Here is a 23,814-nt window from a genome sequence, read left to right on the forward strand (position 1 = left end):
TTACTTCAGTGGTCAAATAAATGTTTATTTCAGTTTTACTGCCCTTATTTTATTAATCCCTGCAGAAACAAACAGTAACTACATTATCTCTCTTTAGCAGTTCAATTGAGTTTATTTATGTAAATGTTGACTAAAGGCACTTTTCAAAAAATATGATTTCAATTCAATCATACATACATTCCAATTGATCCAACGGCTTATTTGAGCATATTTCAGCTTCTTTCTTCATATTTTGTCATATTTTTATAGTGTTTCAATAATAGGTCCTTTTATTCAGATGGAGACAGTAACTAGTAGATTTGGTTTGTTTGTTGGTTTGTTTTTTACGGATGATTTTTTTTTCTGTGTAAAGTGGTAGACTGGTGATAATTTGAGATTTTGGGATTTTTTTGTACAAATGGAAGGCCATGTTGGATCATCCAGCCAATCTATAGAAGAATGTCTGGAAAAATAAAACTCAAACCAGGTTCTAATCATTGCATCTCATTTCAAGTGTAGGAACCTTTCCATTGAGTCAGTGTTTACTAAGCAGAAGATGGAAAAGATTATGAAGTTGAGAACTTCTCCCATTGAAATGTGTTTCTAATGGATGGCTCCTTGACACATCCCAATCAAACAGCCTCAAGTTTGAACTCTGGAAGATACTTTTAACTGTTTGAATCTAGAATTTCCTTCTTTTGATAAGGATCAATATCACTGGACCATAGATGAGGATCAAATGTAAACAAGGAGATAAATTGAGAGCTTTGTGTTTTAGCTTAATACTGTTCACTGCAAATATCATATTACACTTTAAATAAAACAAAACTAACTTACATGTACGGTAACTCTTCTGCAAGAAATATGAGCTTTGTTTTAACAGAATTGATATTCAAGTTAATAATTATTGAATATCAATCAAACGGATCCCCTGGCAGAATGTTTCACTTCTAACGAGATATTTTCCCATGTTATAAGTAAAAACTATTCCAGTGGAACTAGCACTTTACAAATATTCAATAATAATTTTTTTAAATAAGCTCTTACATCTTACTTGTAAGTTAGATATTTGCTCTAGAAAATGAACCAAAAATACTTGGTAAGAATTTGCTTGATGTAGAGAATGACCCCAATTTTTCTTCATTTCTGCATCTTGGTTTAAGATTTCTTAACTAAGTGTTGCTGTACAGTATGTATCTTATGTATTATGTATTGCCCCGATTTGTTCTCCGTCTTCTGCAGCAAAAAAAATAAAATAATAGAAAAAAATCACTGTAAACAAATTCAACATAATACTCTGCTGAACAATTACAAGTTGTTTGTTTCAACTCTGCTTTGATCCAGGAGTCATGTGACTGTAACTGAGCAACATGTGAATATCTGAAAAAGCAGCAGTTTTTATTAAACAACTGAGGAGCCAGTCTGGCTGCGTGCAATGAAAATGGAAGCATGACATACTGTACGTATGCGTGCGTCTGTGTTAGTGTGTGTGCATGTGACTGCAAGTGCCTTGCTATTACGGTGAGTCACTGAGATGACACAAACTGCATTCCTCTTGAGCTAAGCAACCCCTCCACTATCTCTGTCTGCATTTCTGTCTGCTCCCGGCTTCACCTTCTCCCGCACCTTCTCACCTCTATCACCCGAGCCGTGCCAAATCCCCCCAGCCATCACTTCAGTGTAAACATACAACCACAAGTATTTTTGTTACGGCAGCCGAGGGTCACACCATGGCCTCGCAAACACTATCCCACCACACCGAGTCAGGAAATATTTTTAAAAGTCTTCTCATGCTGACGGCCTCTGTTGATGACCAAGCGATCAACTTTGTGAGTGTGTGTGTGTGTGTGGGCGTGGGTGGGGTGTGCTTGCGTGTGTCTGTGTGTTGGGGTATGCGTGTGTGTGTGTATGAGTGTGTCGGCCTGCAAGTCTGCCAGTATATGTGTCTGTTTGTCTGCCTGCTGCTGTATTTGTCTGTCTACCAGATACCTTGACTAAAATAACATCAGTGTGTAAAAACAGGAGTAAGCGACGCGTTTCAAAGCTGTTTTGGCTCCATCTAGTGGCAATAGAGGGTACTGCAAATTCTTTTATGCTTAGTTTGAATTCAGGAAACATCTGCAGTATATATACAGTACAGACCAAAAGTTTGGATACACAGTTGTGTCCAAACTTTTGGTCTGTACTGTATATATATATATATATATATATATATATATATATATATATATATATATATATATATATATATATGTATGTAATTGCTAGAATTACAATTATGTCCTGACAGTATTCTATGAGATGGATAATCTGTGAAAAAAATCGATCTCCTCCACTATTGCTGTCTGAAGAAATGAACCAAAAACAACCAATCAGAGTCCAGAGTAGAGTCTTAGTGCTGTCAATCAACTTATGAACACGCTGCTAAATGTGCTAAAGGAAGAGAAACAAATTACTTTTACAGGAAAGCTGTTTATCTGCTGTCATCGGTGGCTATGCTAACTAGCCTTAGCATCTGTTCAGGCTATGCTAACTGCAGTGTCGCAGAGAGCAAGGGGGAACGGTTTCAGTAAACATGAAAAACTAATTATAAAAGTTACATACAAGAGCTTTAATGTCAAACAGTGAGATAAAAATGCTAATCAAATTGTTTTTTTTTATAAATTAGTTAATATGTGTACCATTTTTGAATGCTGTACTTAATTTATTGTCTTTTCTCTTTAATCCTTTTTTTTTGGCCGTCATCCTCTTTTATTTCTTGCCCTCCTCCTCCTCTTTTCCTCCGTCATCCCTCCATCCCTGTCTCTCCCCAGTCCAGACGACAGCAGGACCCCAGCCCTGGCTCAAACATGGCCAACGCTGACATGGAACACAAGATGCGCTGAGGATGGAAGAAGGAAGAAAAAAATGGAAACTGAGGCAGTTTGTTTGTTTGTTGCTCGATTTCAACGCAGTCAGCATGAGACCGTGCTCATTGGCCAGTTGTTTTGCATTATTCCTCAAAATTGCTATATTTTTCAAACTTTTGAAGGCAGACAAAAACGGACATATAAAATTAACAAAAACGATTTAAAAGAAACCAAAGACTTAAGCAGGAATGTTTGGATGAAGAAAGAAAAAGAACAGTTATTGAGATTTTGACTTAATTTGGAGAACTTATGCAAAACGTTGATAATGAGAGGAAGAGGAAGAGGTGAGAGCAAGAAGGAGCAGAGAAAAGGTAGAAGTCGTTGTGGCTCAGGGTCACGGTCAGGGCTTACGTTCACAGCATGAATCAAATGTGAGGTTTCAACAGTTCATGATGTTAAAAAAAAAAAAATATATATATATATATATATATATATATATATATATATATAAATATATATATATATATATATATATATATATATATATATATATATATATATATATATATATATATATATATATATATATATATATGCATTTTTTCAGTGTTTCAAAACCTCATGTTTGCTGATATGCTTGTGAAAAACTTCCATTTTATCAACTTAATTTCTTAAAACCTGCTGTTTTCTGAGACCAAAGTTCACTTTGCTGGAAGAAGGGAGGGAGGGATAAAAATAGGAGACTTAAAAAATTATAGAAAGGCAAACCAAGGACATATTTACCAGGCTGGAGGGTTAAGAAGTGTTTGCTTTGTGTAAATTTAGATTTTTTCAAAACATCACAGGTTCTGTAGCCACCACCTGAAGGCTCTAAATATAGAAACGGCTACAAGGAGGAGATTTAAACGTCCTTCGTCTTCCGAGAGGTTTTGCACTATGTGATACAAACAGTCTTGATCTCCACATTGCTTGTCTTTTTATTGCATGAAATCAAATATGGGGCTTCCTTTGCTCTTTATTGCTTGTATCGCAGCCTCTTTATCCTGGGAGTGCTCTTTGTCTGCTCTTTGATCAGGAACAACTGGGTGACTCAAAGTCTGGTTGTCAAAAGGTTTTAACCCTTAAATAAAATCATTTTCTTCCTTTTTATTACTCTAATGTAAAAACAAAGCTGCAACATAATACTTACTTCCTTATGATTTTCAGAATCATTAAAAAGAACCTCAACACAAAATTAAAGCTTAACGGTTATTGTGGGGTTATGTGGAGTAGCTACTGGCAGTCAGAGTAATCGTAGGAAGGGATCTCAGTTGACTGTTGTTGACTTGAAGTTTTTACTATAATTAATAACTTTCCTTCAGCTTCCTGAAGGAAATTAAGGATTCAGCTTAATTGTTTTCAGAAACTCACCGCTTTCAGCTGTGCGGCTGTTTCCACGCCACTTTGAGCAAAACCCAAACTCCTAAATATGGAAATAACAACCAAAATGATTTTCTGTTTTAAACCGCTTCCAACGTGCACACATTAGCAAGTCTGGTTGGAAAGTTTACTGTTTACTGTTTTAAATAGGTCAACACCAGAGGTTGGTATTTATCACTGTCAGCACCTTTCTAATACCAATTAATCAATAATATTATGATCAGGACAAGGAGCTGATACTTTATTGGATTGAGTGAACTCTAGTGTTTACACGGTGTTTTATTTTCACAATTAGACATTTTGTCTTTAGTTGCTATTAGTGACGTTTAGTTTGACTTCTGCATTACAAGTACAGAGTGCCATAAGTGCCACTTTTGTATATCTTAAAATTATTGATGTAAAATTGGAAACAGGCATTTGATACATACATAGATATATGTGCAAATATTTTGGAGACGATAATGGAATAAATACTGGAATGATAATTAAATCTAAACTTTGAAGCAGTTAAAATATCATATAATGTTTGTTATGGTGCTGCAGTTCATCATGAAATATTTTTCAACTGTCCATCAAAGAGACCCTCACCTCTGATTGGTTAACCTGCACAGCAAGTCGACTTCAGATCAAGTTTTTTTAAAAGTTTGTCCAGCTCACTGATAAGTAAAATAAATGTACAATGTACTGAAGAATGCAACCATCAAATTATTAATTAGTGAAATAATGATGCTATTTGTAAATAAAACAAAAGAAATATATACTCTAGACATATTTGGATAACATAACTTAATAAGTGATGTTTCTGTTTGTAATTTTAATTAAATAATTAACAGTTTTGGTAATAAATTAAGGATTTACTTTAGTCCCCCAATAAATAAAATCTTCCAAACTGCAGCTCAAATATTGTTTGCTCATATCAACTCATCACAACCCCTATTTAGAAAAATAACTGCCTTTCATCTTGATACAGTTAAAAAGAAAGTTTAAAAGTTAAATTCATGAGACATAACCTAAAATGATCGTTGTGAAATCCATATTCACAGGTGAACTCAGTGAAGTCCAAACATTTAATCCTAAAATATTCTAACACAATGGATCAAAATCAAGAAAAGCATACAACGTCCTGTAAAGTGATGATACCTGTAAATGAAAATCTGTTGAGTGATCATGAAGCTCGGTTTTTCTCGGCTCGCTTCACATTAATTACAGTTTGCTCCTACGGAGAACTGAACTGAACTTATGAACCGGTTCAGTTCTTACTGAACCAGAATGAGCATAAATAACTCATCAGAGATGCATTTAGTTCCCGGACTCCACGTCACCCAGATGCTCCTCGTCTTTGCAAGGCCGTAAAAGCCTGAATGCAGTTCGCTTTTCCCTGTCCGGTTACAGCACTCGTCTATTGAAGCCATGTGTTTTCCTGTATGTCGTCACCTTCCTTTTGTTGTGTGAAAGTCAGGATGTTTACTTTTTATATTTCTCTCATCTCAGTAGGAGTTTTTAGTTCTTTTCTCAGCTTATACCTGAAGCAACTGTAGAATATTTTGTTTAAATCAAAACAAAAAAAAAAAAAAGAAAAGCATCTCCAGAGAATTGGGAGGTTTTAGGACTTTTGTTGCTTTTTTTTATGTACTCTTTATTAATGATTTTGTATTGTTCTATTTTTTTAAATAAATCCACCTGAATGTGGATTGAGTCAAGTCCTGTAATCAGAAAATGTTTTACACTTTGTGAAATGAACGGTTGTATTGCCGTTGGCTCCTTTAAGTTTGACTTATTTAGATAAATGCAGACTCATAATGGTTTTTGTACAGTTTCAGCATTTTAATGAGCTTTAAAAGAAACTAAACAAAACAAACATGATAAGCTGGAGTTTGGATTTTCAACCAATTTTCTGGTGGTTCTCTCTGCAAATGCAGCCATAAAATCAACTCAGGGGTCACAACAGAAACAACTTTATCTGACATAACAATACTTTACTCTAGCTTTTAAAATGGTAAAACTTATTGGCTCGATTGTGTTATTTCTTCTGGCAATCAGGTGATTTATTCTCCGCTGGTTCAGTAAGTAATTAGTCAAAAATGTTTTTAAAATCTTTGTTTTCTGCTTGAACCTGCAGGATGAGGAGTGGTTTTATGGTCGATTGTGGTGTTTTTAGCTTAAAGGAAGTAAAGGAGAGAATGTGGATGTTATTGGGTGAGTTAAAGGTATACAAGCAGAGTCCATTAATTAAACTGGAACGTTGATTACAAATTCTCTAACGTCTCATGTTTAGAGAATAAATTATATTGTTGTACAAACAGAAATATAATGAGGAGGGAAAAGGTTCTTAAGAAGCAACCTTTTCTTGTGATGATTTGGTCTATTTAAAGGAAATTTATTTGATTTATACTTGGACAATGAGGAATTCTACAAAAATAAAATAGAATAAGAAAATTGTTCTAAATTCTCTGAATTGAAGCTTTGAGATTAAAACCTGGAAGAAAACTGAGAACTCTCCAAAGAAAAAAACAAATTTGCTTTTAGGTTTAAGAAAAATTAAAAACTCAATCTTTTCTCCACCACTTGCACCAAGTAAACTAGAATTTAAAAAAAACTAAAGCATCAAATCCATCCTTTCCTTTTCTTAATGCAGGCATTAAGTCAAACCATTAAAATATCATTTTCTTTTCTACATTATCTGTTACTTTTTTTAACTTATTTATATGTTAGAACGACTTGGATGTTTTGTAGCTTGAGTAAACCTTCTTGCATTTCTTTTACTGTTTGTGTGCTCTGTGTTTTCATCTACGTTAATGTTGAACTTGTCCTCTCAGAGGAGTTTAACATATAATATGAGATATTCATTTCAAAATGTTGATTGTTTATCACAATAAATGTGTATCAATTCCCCTGGTTGCCTTCAATGTTTGCTGTTTTCTTTTAGACAGCATTTTATGTCCTTCTTGGACTTGGTATTTTTTTAAATAGTACCAATATATTTATTATTTTATTTTTATGTACAAACCATAGAAAATTATTTTATGAATAATATATATGTAAGTTATATAATTGCATTTATCTGGATTAAATATGTAGGCATATTTATCCATAAGTAATAAACACAAATTATTGAAAAAGTAATGAAATAATCATTTATAATTTTTAATTATGACGTTTCAGATTTTCTTATTTATTTCATAATTAACTGACATAATATGCAAGTATTATACCTCTTCATTCCTCATTTACAGCATTACATCTAACTTATTATTTATGTAATATTTATTCAATAAAGATAGAATTTTATTGAAATATTTAAATGAAATAAGTATCTAACTTATAGATATGGGCCCCTCTATATATCAAATTATAGTAAATGATTTTTAAATGTTTTAATAAAAATGCACCCCATGTTATTACATATATAAATATTAATATTAGTTTTTATTGATGTATTTATAAATTAGAATAGTGGACATTTTACCCCCCCCTACATTACCTACGAATATTAATATGTTTATGTTTATATGGAAGTAAATATGTGCCATCAGGATTTGAATTTTAAAAATGCCTCTGGCACGTATTTACTTCCACATTTTCCTGCCTATGCAAAAAAAAAAAAAAAAAAAAAAAAAAAAAAGCACACTTAGCGGCTGTTTAGAAACGTGTGAGTGACGTCATCACGCCAGCCTAGGACGTCCTCCGAGCACAGGAAGTAGAGCTATCAGCTGATCCCGCTGGCTGTTGTTGATGTCTGAAGTTGCTGTTGTCGCTGCGTCTCTCTCTCGTCGGCCCCTCGACATTAACGGACTCGGTGACAAGGAACGGACACGGCAGCGGCCATTTACCGGGCAAAGGGACGCGTCACGTCACGTCGCGTGGAGGTCTGAACGTGCGTCCCCGGCCGGCAGCAGCGGCGCTAGCTCCTGAGCTGAAGGGAGAAAAACAGCAGCGACAGCCCACGGCGTCTCTTTGTTTCAATCCCAAGCAGGATAATAACTTTCTCTCGCTTCACTCAAATATTTCTGTTTGCATATCCGTTATTTATATTTATAGTTATAATTAATAACCAGGACACCGTCAGGGGCAGCTAATTGGTTTGCTAACGTTAGCTTGCAGTGCAGATTTAAGACATTTTTAGATTTTTTCCCCCCCCTTTCGTAATCGCCCGACATTCACAGATACGAAACATAACGGCTGTATTGGAAAGGGAATAACCATCAGAGTTGATATGTGTTTATTTGTCACTGTGCCATCTGTTGTCCCGCTCCTGAACAAGTTGAACTGATCTCTGCTCTGCAGCGTGTCAGGTTGTCTTTATTGATTTTTAGAGTTCATAAACAAACTGTTGGTTGACTGACAGCTTCGTCTTGTGTGTTTTACGTTTGCTGGCAGGTTGCGTCATTTGTTTATTCGCAAGCTGTCGGTCCGTGCTGGATATTTTTGCTATTTTTATGTTTTAAACAGTTTTTTCGTAGGTAGAAAAATCTTAAACACTTTCATACCTCTTCTTTGGAGCTGATTTACAACCCAGGACAAATATCATGAGATAAGGAACAACCCGCTTTGATGCTCATGAATTTGGCAGCTTTGAACTAAGAAAGTTCATCGTTATGATTTAAAATAGGACGCTGAACGCGCATTGGGAAGTCGCTGTGATCAGGGAGAGCCAGCAGAAACAGAGACAGGGTCCCACAGAGTCTTGAGGTGAGGTGAGCTGCCCCCACACTACTTGCCAATGCTGGATCTGGAGGTGGTACCTGAGAGATCACTAGGAAATGAGCAATGGGAATTCGCCTTAGGTGAGTGTCAAACATTAGAACCAGTTAGGATGAAGTTATGTGACAATGTCACTGTATCAGCAAATTAGGATATTACTAGCTTTATTTCCATAATTTAACTCAAAAGACAAATTAAAATAGTCTTATTACACACAGAGGGATTCATCTTATTTCTGTGAATTTGTGATAATTGCCTGAAAAATTAGAAAGTTGGATTTAGTCGCCTTCCTAAAATAATGGTGATGTCATTTTTGCCCAAAAAATGGCATCTGCAGAAAAAAGAAAACCACCAACTGCTAATTGTAAAAAGATGATTTAGCCACACAAAAATAATTATTTTTGGCAAAAACTGACTTGAGCTGTTATTTTAGGAAGGTGACAACAAGTGTAGAAGGTTTTTAATAGAAAAATGTTATTCTATAAAATAATAATATTGTTATTCTAGTATTTAATTTCCTATGGTTTTCAACTTCTGACCCTCAAATTTAAAATGTTAAAGATTCTTGATTATGACTCTTGGTTGAGCATGCAAAAATTTTTGCAACGTTAGTTAAAATAACAAGCAAAATCATTATCAGTAGACATTGTATTGGCTAATATATTGCTCTTATTACAACATTTATAGACCCCGCAGTTATTTGTGACCCCAAATGGGGTCCCGATCCCAACTTTAGGAAATGCTGGTCTAGTAGAAAATCTTATGTCCAGAATGTGGGTAAGCCAATATGTTAAAGACAATCTCTATTCATGGAATGCTGTATGAAAAATTAAGGAAAAAATTCTGTTTAAAAAAACATGCAAATGCGACAAGGATAACTGGAGCCTTGAGAGCTGTTCCTATTCAGTAGTTTGGTGGCGATTCACCACATTTAATAACTTTTTTAATTTTTTTATTTGGCTAATGTTTTGTATTTAAAAAAAAAAACTGGATTGGGAGTTTAAATCTATAAGCTGTAATAACCAAAACCTGTAATAAAACTTGACACATCAGTCTGTGTGTAAGGAGCCTATATAATATACAAGTTTTGATTTTTGAATTGAATTATTTAAAGAAATGAACTTTTCAGTTATGTTAATTTCCTTAATTAAACCTGTATGTCTCTATACAGCTCTGTATACATTGCTCTTGTCTAGTAAAGTACCTTGAGATTACATTTACTTTGAATTAAATGACCTGAATTAGCAGCAGTCGGATGACTCCACTTTCAGGACTTTGTAACAGTATTCCTCTCTTGCATGTGCATGTCTTTACTTTCACAGGGATGCCATTTTCCCAGGCCATCTCTATCCTCCAGAAACACTGCCGTGTAATCAAAAATGTCCAGGTGCTATACAGCGAACAGGTGAGCCAGCTGCAGCTCTGCTCATAGGGCCTCTGTTGGTTGTGTAACCTTAAAAAAATGTTAATCAGCTTGCAAAAGAATTTGGCAGCTCTGGAAGTCTTGCAGACTTTCTGTATTTTCAAAAGATTTATTTTGAGACTAAATCTTTGAATGCAGGAAAACTATAAATTGTTAGGCCTAAGAAACTCATAAATTATGCCTTAGGAAACCTTGTTTTACTTTGTTCTGCATTTAATGCACCTTTGGTACAATGAACATCAGTTTCTACTTTCTGTCATTCAATTAAATGTGTCAAATCTGCACAGATCATATTGGTGAATATTGCAATAATCATGTAACAAATAATTAAATGTGTTTCTGTCTAGGGTTTACAGTGAACAAAGAACCCAGATAATAACTAGTTTATCAAGTTTCAGTTGAACAAAATTAGCATAATGCTTAAAGTTAGATTGCTTGTCTGTTTGCAGTTTTGTTGTGTGACTTGTATTTATGTTGTTTATCACTTTCCATTTTTTACTCTCTGTAACTAAAATCAGTGAAAAAACCAAACATCTTGTGCATTTCAATCAATTGGATGAGAGAAGCAACTAACAAAAACAGTTTATTACCAAAAATGTTGCTTTTGTGAACCGAGTTAATGCAAAGGAAGAGACCCTGGGGTTTAAAAAGCAAGAAAAATGTAAAAAAAAAAAAAAAAAAGTGGAGTCTTTTTTGTTTGTTTGTATTAAAGAAACTATGACCGAGATTTCCCATTATCCCTCCAGACACCGCTCAGCCACGACCTCATACTGAACCTGACTCAGGATGGGATTAAACTGCTGTTTGACGCCACAAATCAGAGACTCAAGGTGAGAATGGCTCGTTTAGCACAGATATCAAACTCCCATTGTAGCGCTGACCTTTGTTACTTACTGCCTCTTTATTACTGGCTGGATTTATGTTTTTACATATTAGGTGATTGAAGTGTACGACTTGAGCAAAGTCAAGTTGAAGTACTGGTGAGTACAAGGATTTTTACAAGCATAATAATGTTAGACTTCTGCTTCATCGTACATTCATAAGTAAGTCACTCTTGTTGGTTGGTAATAAGTCTGAGCTATAAGATCCAAAAGGCCGCTTTCACAGCTCAGTCATCGCTCCCTCTGAGACCCACAGCTGCTCAGTCATGTCACAGTAATTTAATCTGTTTATGTTAATGTATCTGTTAGATTAGGCCTCTGTTATTTTCTCTTCCTGTTGAACCACTTCCAGTTGCGCTCAGTCGTTCTTTCTCTAATGCAGCTCTTTGCTGTATGAACGCTAACTGACGCAACATGCTGTGTTTGTGTGTCCTGTATTTTAGTGGAGTCCATTTCAACTCTCAGGCCATCACCCCCACAATAGAGCAAATAGACCAGTCATTTGGAGCGACTCACCCTGGAGGTACTTAATAACAAAGATTTTATTCACAAACAAACAACTTTTAATGTAGTTTAATGAACATTGTCTCCTTTTGTGCAGTTTATAATGCTGCAGAGCAATTGTTCCATCTCAACTTTCGAGGACTTTCCTTCTCCTTTCAACTGGATTCGTGGAATGAAGCTCCAAAATACGAGGTAAGAATGGACCGGTTCCCTTCAGCCTGTTAAAGAAGACTTAAGGACCAGAACCTGGTGACTTAAGGTCCATTCACCAGACTGGTTTAAACTGATTTAATCCAACTCTGATGCATTTCAAACACAGAATTTTACCAAGTGTTTTTGGTCAAGTAGTGCAGATATCTTAGTACACTTTTCAGGATGTTATAGGAGCTTGTTTTAAATAAATAATTCCTTAAAATTGATTAAAAAGTTCCACTGGCAGAATTTTGTCACTTACAGCAAGACCTTTTTTGCATATTACAAGTGAAATACTCTGCCAGTGGAACCAGTGTTTTTTCATCAACTTTAAGAAATTATTTACTTAAAACAGGCTCCTATTTATTGCTACTTGTAAGTTATTTTAGTCTTTTTTAAGTGTACTGAGATATTTGCACTAGAAACTACACAAAAATACTTGGTAAGATTTTGTTTTTGCAATGTACGGACCAAAGAGGCAAACTCTGATACGCATAGAAACCTATGTCTCGGTTTGGTTGAAATGAACTCTGGTGCTGTTTCAATGCATATGTGAACACTAAGCAGACTGGAAACCACTCCAAAACCAGGGAGTGGACTACAGTTCAGAGCATTCTGGGTAAATGGTCTTTTACCAAAGACAAAAGAGAAATACTACATCTGCTAAAATTTGACACCACTCCATTTTTGTTTACATTTTGTGAAGAAGGAATTTGTGTTCCGTGTCCTCTTCAGAGGCTTTCGTGTTGTTTCCTTTAGTGGTTTTTGGTGCAGCGCCCCCACAGGCGAGGAGGACGGGAACAGGTTACTCAAAAAAAGTAAAAAAAAGAGAAAAGGGTTTGACACAGTGCAGTGTGAAAGAGAACTAAATAACTTCTATTTTACTGTCAGTCCTGCACTTTATATTTTATATTTAGATTTATATTCATATTTTATACTGTATTTTATTTTATTCTGGAGTAACCTCACAACATTGGAAGCTCAAAACACTGTCCTGAGCCGTATGCAACGAAATTTCGTTCTGTATACACCCTGTGCATGCAAAATGACAATAAAGTCAGTCTAAGTCTAAGAACAGCAGCAACTGAAAATGTAACAATGTTGCAATTTTGGTCCCCAATGGAACAGAATCTTCCAAACTGTTAGGTGTGACAACACCAGGAAAGAAAGACTATTAATAGATATACTCTGAGCTCAACTGCTGTTTGTTTGTCAGGCTTTTTTCATACAAGTCAACATTAGTTCAAATGTGGCATCTTATGGCTAAGAATCATGATCCAAACATGTCCCAACTAGGGCTGCAAGATTATTTTAGTATTCAATTATTCTGACGATTAATCAATAAATCAGATTTTTTCAAATTTACGCATTCTGCAGATTGCAGAATGAGGCTAGAGGGCTGCGTTTATCTCCGTTTAGCCTCTGCTACAGGTTAACTGGGGCTACATTTGACCACTTAAGTCATTTTTATACATTACAAATACATTTAAAGATGCAAGTAAACAAATTAACAAGAAAATAAAAATTGTATTGCCTAAAGTGCAGCAATGTAGCATTCCTTTAGTGTACTCTTATTTTTCTAACCTAAATGCAATATATACATATTTTTTGTACAGTTTTGGCTTAATTAGTTTGCTGAGTGTTTTATTCGTTCAGCAAATGACCGTTTTGAAGTCTGAATACTTCATTTAAAACAAATCTATTCTATCTGTGATCGATTAATCATGATGAATTCGATTATTTGTTTTAGCACTAGTCCCAACTCATTGATGTCAGTCCCCACTACACCTCTGGTATGTTATATAAAATGGACATTTCATGTCAGAATAACTCCTGAATGGACAAATAAAATGTATTATTTGCTACATCACTATGAATTCAATCTTTCATACCTCGTAAACATTTAACATTATGCGCCAGCTCACTAGCTGTGTTGTTATTTCATCCTTCCTGCAGATTCCACATGGAGCCATGGTCAAGAGGATGCACATCTACACTGGCAACAACCTCCAAGAAACAAAGTACATAATGACCACAACACTTCCATGTGGCCCAGTGACCTTCCTGCTAGAGGACATTAATGCGTTTATGTTAAATCTAATCAGGAGAAAATAGGGAGCAGCAGAATAAGTTTTCAAACCAGTTCAGACTGGAATGTTTCCTGTGTTTCCTTAGAGCTCCTGCGATGCCGTTGGCTTGTTTTATGGGCAACATCTTTGCAGAGAGTGTCGACGTCCTGAGGGATGGGGCGGGTCCTCTGGGGCTCAAGCTCCGCCTTCTCACAGCAGGTAACGCACCTGAAAGACTGAAAATGACTGATTGTCATCAATCTGCTGCTTTTTGAAGCATCCAAGTGCAAAAACTCTTCCAGCAATATTATTTGGAATATTCCATTAGTTAAAACTGACCCTATTAATATATTTGGTTAGATGGATTAGCAGACAGCAGGAATTCAGTGTTATAGTTTATAAAAGTTTATAGAATTGATTTTATAAAATATAAAATCAGGTTCTGGTAAAGTTCAATGAAACTCTGATTATAAACAGTAACAGAACCTGCTTGATTCATTTCATTTACCTGTGCAGTTTTGGATCGGAGTTCCGTGAATATTTTGTTTATTAAATATTCTAATAGACATATTATCTAATGATACTGATACCGGATTAAACTGAGGATTGAGAAAAACAGGACTGGAATATTTTTGTAACTTGCTTGTGTGACTGTCTGCCGTTCCTGCTGCAGGTTCTGGACTCGGTGTGATGGCTGATGCTAAGGTCCGGTATGTGGAGAGGAGCATCTTCTTTGGAGACTCCTGTCAGGACGTTCTGGGCACTTTGGGCTCGCCGCATAAAGTCTTCTACAAATCTGAGGATAAGGTCAGAGCTGTTTCTCCTTTTGAGAGTCTTACGAATCTGTGTTGCATTCACATTAAGTAAAATGAAACTTGAAATAAAAATGTTCACCTTTTCCTGTGTGTTTTAGATGAAGATCCATTCTCCGTCTCCTCACAAGCAGGTTCCCTCTAAATGTAACGACTACTTCTTCAACTACTTCACCCTCGGAGTGGTACGTGGGCCCAGCCTTATAAAATGTTGGGAGCATGGCACCAAACATTTAGTGGTTTTGATATTGTAATTCTGGGAACTTAGAAATGTAAATTGCACTACTTATTTTATTCCGTAGATTATTTTGACAATTATTCACGTTAACAAATTAACGCATTCTGCAGATTTTTTTTTAACTTATGTCATGCAATATTAAAAATACAATTATTGTTCTTTCAATAATCAATTAATCTGTTTAATTGTTTTAGCCTTGAAATGAATCATTAACAACGCATTTTAATACGCTACCATCCCAGCTGGTGTCTTTTAGACAACATGAGCCTGTGTTGCCCCTCTCTGTCATTTTCGGAGTTAAACAGATGTTTATCCAGTGACCTTTGCGGGTCACTGCCTGAATTTCCCGGAGCGGTTTGGGCAGCCTGCCCTGGGAAAGTAAACAAGCTGAACTCATCTGGCGCTACTGCAGAGATGAGCTAAAAACAGCAGCACGGCCCCGTGTGAGGCTGCAGGGCTTCGTTTATCTCCGTTTACCCAGGTTGACTGGGGCTACAGCTGATCGATGGGTTGTGTTGTGTTTCAGGACATCCTGTTTGACTCGACGACCCACCTGGTTAAGAAGTTCGTCCTCCATACGAACTTCCCTGGGCATTACAACTTTAATATGTAAATATTTCCTGCTGTCAGATCCACCTTGTTATCACCTCTTCTAGATCTCAACCTTAATCATATTAGTCCTTTTGTTGCGGAGTTTGATGTGACTGACTATTTCTGCTGTCCCAGATACCATCGATGTGACTTTAAGATCCCGCTAGTCATCAAAAAAGGTGAGCTGTCACTTGATTGGTCAGAGTTTTAATCTCTGTATTTGTGCTTTACTGGGATCTTTCTTCAACCTGTTGTTTTCTGTCTCTTCAGAAGGAGCAGACTCTCAGACGGAGGACTGCATCCTAACCACCTACAGCAAGGTCAGTTATGAGAAAAAATATTAAAACGGCTTCTATCAAAGTTTGGATATTTTGATTTTAAGCTTTGTATCCTGTTTTTTTTTTTTACTACATATTTAGTTGGATAAGTACTTTTAAGAAGTCAATGGAAAGCTTGTCTTAAGTCAGTAATTCCTTAATAGTGATTACGGGTTATTTTATCTATAACAAGACAACTAGTACTTTTCCATCAATATTATAGGAATTATTGACCTAACACAAAAGTTATTGTAAGTTGGTTTTGTCTGTGTACTAACATATTTGCTCTAGAAACTAGACCAAAAATACTTTATAAGGTTTTGTGTTTTTGCAGTGTAGTGTCATTACTTTCTTAGAGTACCCAGTAGCATCTTTAATGTATAGTCCAATCAGTCTTGGACAGATATGACAACCTTTTCTAAAAATGCCTGAAATGCTTGCACCATAATTTAAAAGAAATATGCATAAAACTATTAGATCTATTTTAATTTGAACAGACAAACAGTAATTATTGTTGCTAAAATAATCTGGTTTCTACAGTAATAATATTGCCACCTGTAATTTTCATTTAATGCTTTTTCATAGAAACTTAGAATAACCATTTTACTTATGGTTTTGGTTGTGTTTTGTTTTTATAATTGTCTTTGGTTGTTGTGTTTTATTTAAAAAAATTATAATATCTTCCAGTTCCAGTGTTGTTCTTTACAAAATCAGTTTGTTTGTCTTTGAGAGGGTGAACTTGTATTATGTTGTCGATATCACTATATTACTTAAAAACAGCCTCAAAACAACAATATTGTCATTTATTGCTCTAATAAAAGGGGCAATTTATCATCCTACAAAGTGTGTTATTGTGACAGGCAGAACCGTGACTGTAAATCCAAACAGACACATTTTGATTCTCGATTGCAAGCAAGGAAAAGTGTAGTAGCTTTATGTCTTAATCAAACATCTGATATGAGTTCAATTTTATCACCATTATCTTTTAATAACCTTTCAAAACTAAAGTAATTCATTTTTGTGCGAAGTAGTTTATTTTCAAAGCACCTGACTCTGAAATTATTGTGTCTGCTGTGTCCGTTAAGTACCTTTTAAGTCTGGTACAACGACTGCTTGCTGAAATTTTTTCTGTTTGTTTATTATCAGCAGCTGTATTTATGCATTTGTTTCTAAAAATTTGTTTTGATGAGGCGTCTTTGTGTTTCTGCGTCAGTGGGATCAGATTCAGGAGCTTCTGGGTCATCCGATGGAAAAACCCGTCGTCCTTCACAGGTAAACACTCCGATGGTCATGATTTCACAGAACAGAGTCGGTATGGATGACATGAAGGTTTTAAACGGATCGAATGTCAACTGATGGTGCTCCTTCGGTATTATTCTGTGATATTTTACACAAGAGGAAATTCTCATCTTTATTTATTTCTGGCAGGTCTTCATCAGCCAACAACACAAACCCGTTCGGTTCCACTTTCTGCTTCGGACTTCAGAGGATGATTTTTGAGGTCAGAACTTTCACAACAAACATTTTAGTCTGGAAACAACTTGGATCAAGCTGCAAAGATAAAGAAGCTCAGCTCGCATCCTGTTTTTTAAAAGCTACACATTTAACTAGGAGTGCACCGATTTCCTTCATTTTGGGAGACTGGTGATCAGTCGATACTTACATGTGAAGTTGCTTTTATGTACCTCAACAAAAGTTTAAAATCAGTCACTGTCTTCTTCTGCTCTGCTGTTGGAGAGGTTTGACTGACAGACCAGCCCACCAGGTCATGTCTGCACGTTTCCAGTTAACAATAGTCATCTCATTCTTTCCAACACACCGACTTTCTTGTTATATTTAGTGACATTTCAGAAAAATTGGAAAAGTCGGAATCAGCAGGTCAGGCCATCAGCCAGAAAACTGCAATCATTTGCATTTAACACTTTAACAACAAAATCTGTTGTGTTAGAGAAAATGTCTGACATTCTTCATAGGGAATAAACTAGCCTGTGTTGTCAACAGGTGGCGCTACACTTGCCTTTACAGATCCTAACAGGTGAATCCTGAGGAGTGTGAGCAGCAGATTCACTGAATGTTTGAGATGTTTTTCTGCTTCAACAAGTTTGGTTTATAGGTGACTTATACTTCCTTGAACAGGTTAGGATAGATTTATATATACAAAACATGTTGATTACATTTTAAGACAAAATCATTGTTAGACATTGAGATTAATCTGGTCAGTTCTGGCTGTTTTCAGATGCTTTCAGAATGAGATGTTTTAGGGCCTCTTGTCACTTTAAATCCAAATAAACAGGAGCTTCTTAAAGAGACATAGTTGACAAGGCATTCAATTAGAAAGTTACATTTCTCTTAAGTCATATTTGATATATACAGAATTTTCCAACAGCTGAAGTTAACATGGTTACTTGATGATGCTATAAAATGGCACTATGTACCTGGAAAAGCTTTAAGGTCATAATTCTGATTCTGTCGGTTTGTGTCAGAATCCAAATATAAAACCAAACATTCAGATTGTAAATATATGAAAATAATGATATAACTGTTTCTTCCTTATTATAGGATTTGTAAACCTGCAGTTTATCCACACTCTGATCTAGGCCAAATTTCCTTCATGGTACATAAGCAATTTAATCAATTCTGATTCTGAGTTTAAAGTCAGAGTTTTATTTATTTTATTTATTTTTTGGTGGCCCTAATTCTCTTCTGTGCCTTCTAGATGTCTTCCAGATTTGTGTCTATTTTGTTTCCAGACAGTCTGTCCCAATGGTGATTATTTTTTAGGGAGGAGCAAAAAGCCCAAAATAGACCTGTCGGTTCTGAACCTGCATCCTGACTCTCTAACACGACCCTGTTTTCTTCTGCAGGTGATGCAGAACAACCACATAGCATCAGTCACCCTCTACGGAGCTCCCAGGACCACCAGTCAAGCCCGACCCGAGTCCAGCGCTAGTTCCCACTGAACCAGAACCACGCCCCATTCTGGCCGACCCAAACAACAGTTATTTTGCTGACTGAATTGGAACCGAAACCAGATTTTTTTTTTTTTTTTTTTTTTTTACCTGAGCAGGCCTAACAGAATCACTACAACCTGGCTCAGGTGCTTCAGATTGAACAAGTCGACATTGAAACCAGACCTGCTGCCTCCTGTTTGGTACCAGCATCCGGTGTTCTGTTGGTACCAAACACGCCCCGTCCTGCAGGGATGCTGCGAGAGCAGCTCGCATGCTTCGGAAAGAAAGCTGTAAAATCTGCATCCTGTGAACCTCAGAGACCGTTCTGCTGCCTGTACAGTAAGAGAAGCTTCATCCCATCGTGAGGTGACGCATTCGGGTTCATCAATGCTGCAGGAAAACTTAAAACTAATAAAACTACATCCGCCAACCACACTGCCATCCCGGTCAGTCCTGCCCGTCTTCTTGCTTCAAGACCGCTCCAAACTGGGTCCAGTCAAACCCTTCCAGTCCTGCACCATGAGCCCAAACACACTTCAAGCTAAGCGTCCATTTCTGTTTTAAATCACAAGACCCAGCCTGACCCGATCCAAACATCTCCATCTTCCCTCACCAAACACTTCCTGAGTCCATTTGCAGCCGTTTCCCGTCACCAATCAGAGCGATCATCTCATTTCTACAGACTTCACTTCCCATCATTTCAACCCCGACTGTCACGCGTTTCTGATGAACGGCGGCCGGTCCAGATGGCTAAAGCTCAACCTGCATGACTCTGAACGAGAAGCGATCTCCAAAGAGCACAGCAGGAAGCGCCCTCGCTTCGTTTGGTTGATTAAAGCTACAGCATATCACTTTTATTAAAAACTTTTTTTTTATATACATATTTGTTAAATTTATCATTAGGTTGTGACAGTACAATATAAGGCAGATAATCTGTGAAAAACTTGAACTTCTCTGCCTTCCGTCACCTGAACACACAGCTCCATGAGAAACAACCAATCAGAGCCAGGAGGAGGGTCTTACCGCTGCCAATCACCCTCACATCCTCTGCTTGTTCTCTGCTAGCCTGCCACAAATGCTTTAGGTAGTTAGCATAGCCACAGATAATGGCAGATAAATGGATTTCCTTGAATGGTAAGTTGTTAACGCGTGTACACAACGTTGATTAACAGCGCTAAGACCCTCCTCCTGACTCTGACTGGTTGTATTTTTAGATGGCAATAGTAGCATTGGGAGGAGTTGGAGGAACTTGATCTTTTCACAGATTATCTGTCTCATATTAAACTGCTACAACATGGTGACAGTTTTAATCATTATGTTTAAAAACCAACATACTTTTGTAAAAGTTAAATACTGCAGCTTTACCAACCTTCCTGCATGTTCTGACTGAGCGTTCAAAGCCCATTTCTCCCTCACCATGGCAACCATTTCCATTATGTAATAATAATAATTTATTGTGATTCCTTTTTTTGTTTTTAACATTTGCACTAATAGACACATTTTTACTTGATTGTGCCCCATCCTTTGAGATGGATATGTATTGAAGAGTAGGAGGGATGTGTGTGTGGGTGTGTGTGTTGGTGCAGATGAGCGGCGGCGCGTCTGCCATCGCGTTCTGTACGACAACGTTTCGTCTTTCTTCAGTGCTTTCTTCCGTTCTGCTTCTGATCCATCTGCTGTTATCTCTGTTTAGTTGCCAAATGCTAAAGCCAAAGACCTTTTAGGAAGTCTTCATTTGATCGGTGTGTTTTCTTGTCTTGCAGAGTCTCAAATATTCCTAACTCCATCTTAATTTGAAGACGTGGTGCAGTTTTTAATCCGTGTTTCAGTAATAATCCAACATGATCAGCCGACTCAGCTCATCCGTTCTGGATAAGTCGCTTCGTGTTTACCGTCAGCTCGTATCGTGGTCGACGTCCTCAGTGAACTGTGACGTAGAGAACAGCCGTCATTTCTGTGGTTGTAAACCCGACTTTTGTTTTGGAAATGGTGAACAGCATCAGTCATTTCTTTCTCCCAGCTTGTAAATTTACCTTGTTTTTAATTACAAACTAATTAATAAACTGTGCATTCATTTTAATAGACAAATTCTCTCATTGTTCCTTGATGCAAATGTTTTTTTTGTTTTGCCGCCTTTACAAAATATTCAGTGTAAGTACTGTGCCTTTAAAAGAATAATCTACTACCTTTGGATTTTTCCACATTTTGTCAAAGTACAAGCACAAACTTTACTGTTCCTGTACACAAACTGCTATTCTTTGTTTAAACGACGTCTGTGAATATATGTTTTAAAATCTTGCCACAGATCTATTAGATTTAGACCTGAACTTTGACTGGTCCATTCTAACACGTGAATATGCTTTGATCCAAAGCAAGGATCTGAAAAACAGCTGCGTTTCCATTACAAATGTGCACAAAACTGTGATAGTCCGCTAATGGAAAACTCTGTTTACGCAATTGCAATGTTTCCATTAAATAAGAAACTCAATTAAAGTCACACGTGATTAAGTTTGTACAGGCTATAAGTAATTAAAGAAAGATGAAGCCTCATCATCCTCCTACCACTTCCTGTCGTCCTCTTCGTCTTTTCCGCCTGTAGTAACATCCGGTCGTTGATCAGGTGACTCGTGTGCCGTTTCTATGACATACACTAGTTTCGATGGAGCCAAAAAAACACCTCATCGTATCATGAAAACTTTGTAATGGACGCGTTTCCATTAAGGAAATTTATTTTCATAATTCTAATTAATATAAACGTCGTACTGCACACCTGAATCAAATAGCTAAATTAGCTTCACAGCATCCAATCAAATTCTACAAAGTCCACAAATTAGCTGATCATTTGCTTCAGGTGCGTTGAAGGCGAGGCCAATCTGAAATGTGCCGGATTTTGACTCTCAAACTGTAGATTATAGATTATATTATATATTTTTTAGCTAGTGTTTAGTAAACTCCTTACTAAATAAGTATTTTATTGCTCTTGATTTTATTTAAGGAATTTACTGGAAAGGGAGAATATTTAAAATGCATTTCATTTGGAAAAATGTTGATAATTATGCATCTATTTTTCCCACTTATTTTATCACATCATATTCAGCCAAATAAAATGATAGAAGTTTGATTTTTGTACCGAGACAAAATGTGGAACAGATCAAGTGGTATTTATTAGACGCTGTAGGCAGAGGCATTACACAAACAAAACGTTTTCTAGAATTGTTTTTATTTGTGATTTTTTCCTCTGAAAGATCCCAAACTAGCTTGTTTCCTTTTTTTCACACTTTTATAATCTGAGAGCCATTAAATGCATGTTTTTCTTTTCAGGCAGCAGTGAATTTCCAAATAGGCTGTTTAAAGTAGCAAGAAATGTTTTCAGTGCAGAGAAACTCATTTTAGTGTTTAGATTTAGATTATTTCTAACCAATAAATGCTTTTTAGTGCTTCTCAAAAGAAAAGTTGTTGTGGAGTCCATGCGAAGCTGTATAAACGCTGTAAATAGCTCTTCATGGCATTCTTTGTTACGACTTGGTTTCTTCTCTTCTATGTTGTGAAGAAAGTTAATCAGAAAAGAGTTTCTGCTCTCGGCTGATTCGGTCAGCGTTGGTATTTCTAGTGGACGATGGAGGGCTGCCAGTAAACGGAAGTCTCTGTGAAGCACATAAACTCTTCATTTACACGTCATTCTCTGCTGGACAAAGTTTGATATTTGTCTGATTTCACTGCATGGTGCAGCCCCCATCTGGATGACGGGGTGAGCCTGGATGTTCAGGTTCTCACTTTCTTCAGCTTTGACAAACCTTTTGGGTTTTGAAGACCCACTTCCAACATATCTCTTTGGGGTTCTGTTAGGTTTCCCAATATTTAAAGTTGAGCTGATCTCTGCTTTGGTATGTTTTCTGGTGAAAACTGTCCTACAAGTCAAACATTTTCCCAAAACTTGCTTTGGTGGAAGAAAATGTATTTTAAAAAAAGTCTAAGGAAAAAAATGAAACATTGTGCCTCATCTCCCTCTGAGCCTGTTTTTATCTCTTTTTTTTCCTCTGTAAAAATGATTTTCTGTGGGACATACAGTGAGAATGCATTTTAATTGCATTGGTGAATGTGTGTGTGTTTGTCATTGAGTATTAGCATCAACCTGTTGCATGGGCTGATTGTTGTTACAGTTATTTTTCTCATTTTTGCAAAGAATCCCAGGTTGGGTTTTTCAGTATTTTTCTGCTTTTATTTCAGATATGCATTTTTTTGTTTGTCTTGCTTTTTTGACACCTCGAATATTATTATCACCTTAGTTTTATAAAACTATAAAAAGGCCGAAAATCAGCCTCCATGTCTAAAAATCTGCTTGTGGTCTTCCTGTCGCTGTGGAAATTGAATAAATTAGTAATCTAAAAAAAAAATTTAAATACAGGGACCATTACTTATTTGGTTATTCATAAACAATAAATACTCAGAAATAATTGTAAACAAAAGAAACCAAGTGTTTTCTGTTTGAGGAAAAAGTTAGGACACCCTACTCGTTAATATCTAGTGTTTACCCCCTTTAGCTGAAATACGTTCAGTGATGCTGCTGCAGTAAAACAACTGCAAACCATCACTCCTCACCTCCACACTGCAAAAACACAAAATATTACCAGCTAATTTTAGTCTAGTTTCTAGTGCTAATATCTTAGCACACTAGAATTACGACGAAACTAACTTAAAAGTAACTTTTAAAATATAAAAGTTTGCTTTAAGTGAATAATTTATTAATATTGATGAAAACGTTCTAGTTTCAATGGCAGATTATTTCACAACATGGAAAAAATGTCTTGTAAGTAAAATAATTTGCCAGTGGAACTACTAGTTTTTCATCAATATTCATACATTATTGACATAAAACAAACTGCCATAT

General features: G+C 36.3%; 2 protein-coding genes across 5 annotated transcripts in view; both read left to right on the forward strand.

Annotated features, from left to right (window-relative positions):
- The window catches only part of cbfb (core-binding factor subunit beta), a 41,350-nt gene extending 38,172 nt beyond the window's left edge, over nucleotides 1-3,178 (forward strand). For 2 of the 4 annotated variants that reach the window (XM_028033175.1, XM_028033195.1), the window contains one exon: nucleotides 2,798-3,178. In XM_028033175.1, the coding sequence (XP_027888976.1) occupies nucleotides 2,798-2,842 (45 nt within the window). In that variant the 3' untranslated portion in view covers nucleotides 2,843-3,178. Of the gene's footprint in view, nucleotides 1-2,792 lie in introns of all 4 variants that reach the window. The other 2 variants (XM_028033166.1, XM_028033185.1) reach the window with 1 other exon arrangement.
- Nucleotides 3,179-7,919: 4,741 nt separating this feature from the next.
- Nucleotides 7,920-22,886, forward strand: phaf1 (phagosome assembly factor 1). The gene is made up of 16 exons (XM_028044020.1): nucleotides 7,920-9,031; nucleotides 10,271-10,353; nucleotides 11,118-11,201; nucleotides 11,308-11,351; nucleotides 11,696-11,775; nucleotides 11,854-11,948; nucleotides 13,905-13,969; nucleotides 14,124-14,236; nucleotides 14,691-14,824; nucleotides 14,931-15,014; nucleotides 15,594-15,676; nucleotides 15,794-15,837; nucleotides 15,929-15,978; nucleotides 17,189-17,247; nucleotides 17,404-17,476; nucleotides 18,840-22,886. The coding sequence occupies exons 1-16, from the start codon at nucleotides 8,968-8,970 to the stop codon at nucleotides 18,933-18,935; spliced, it is 1,251 nt and encodes a 416-aa protein (XP_027899821.1). The 5' UTR covers nucleotides 7,920-8,967; the 3' UTR covers nucleotides 18,936-22,886.
- The last annotated feature ends 928 nt before the right edge of the window (nucleotides 22,887-23,814 follow it).

The sequence above is a fragment of the Xiphophorus couchianus genome, chromosome 2, assembly GCF_001444195.1.
Source record: "Xiphophorus couchianus chromosome 2, X_couchianus-1.0, whole genome shotgun sequence".
Classification (NCBI taxonomy): Eukaryota; Metazoa; Chordata; class Actinopteri; order Cyprinodontiformes; family Poeciliidae; genus Xiphophorus; species Xiphophorus couchianus.

What these genes read in the sequence shown, in the direction of transcription:
- phaf1 (XM_028044020.1), top strand. Translation starts at nt 8,968, where the DNA reads ATGCTGGATCTGGAGGTGGTACCTGAGAGATCACTAGGAAATGAGCAA. An exon ending in ACTACTTCACCCTCGGAGTG is followed by an intron (nt 15,015 to 15,593) that starts GTACGTGGGCCC and finishes GTTGTGTTTCAG; the next exon opens with GACATCCTGTTTGACTCGAC. An exon ending in TTCAGAGGATGATTTTTGAG is followed by an intron (nt 17,477 to 18,839) that starts GTCAGAACTTTC and finishes TTTCTTCTGCAG; the next exon opens with GTGATGCAGAACAACCACAT.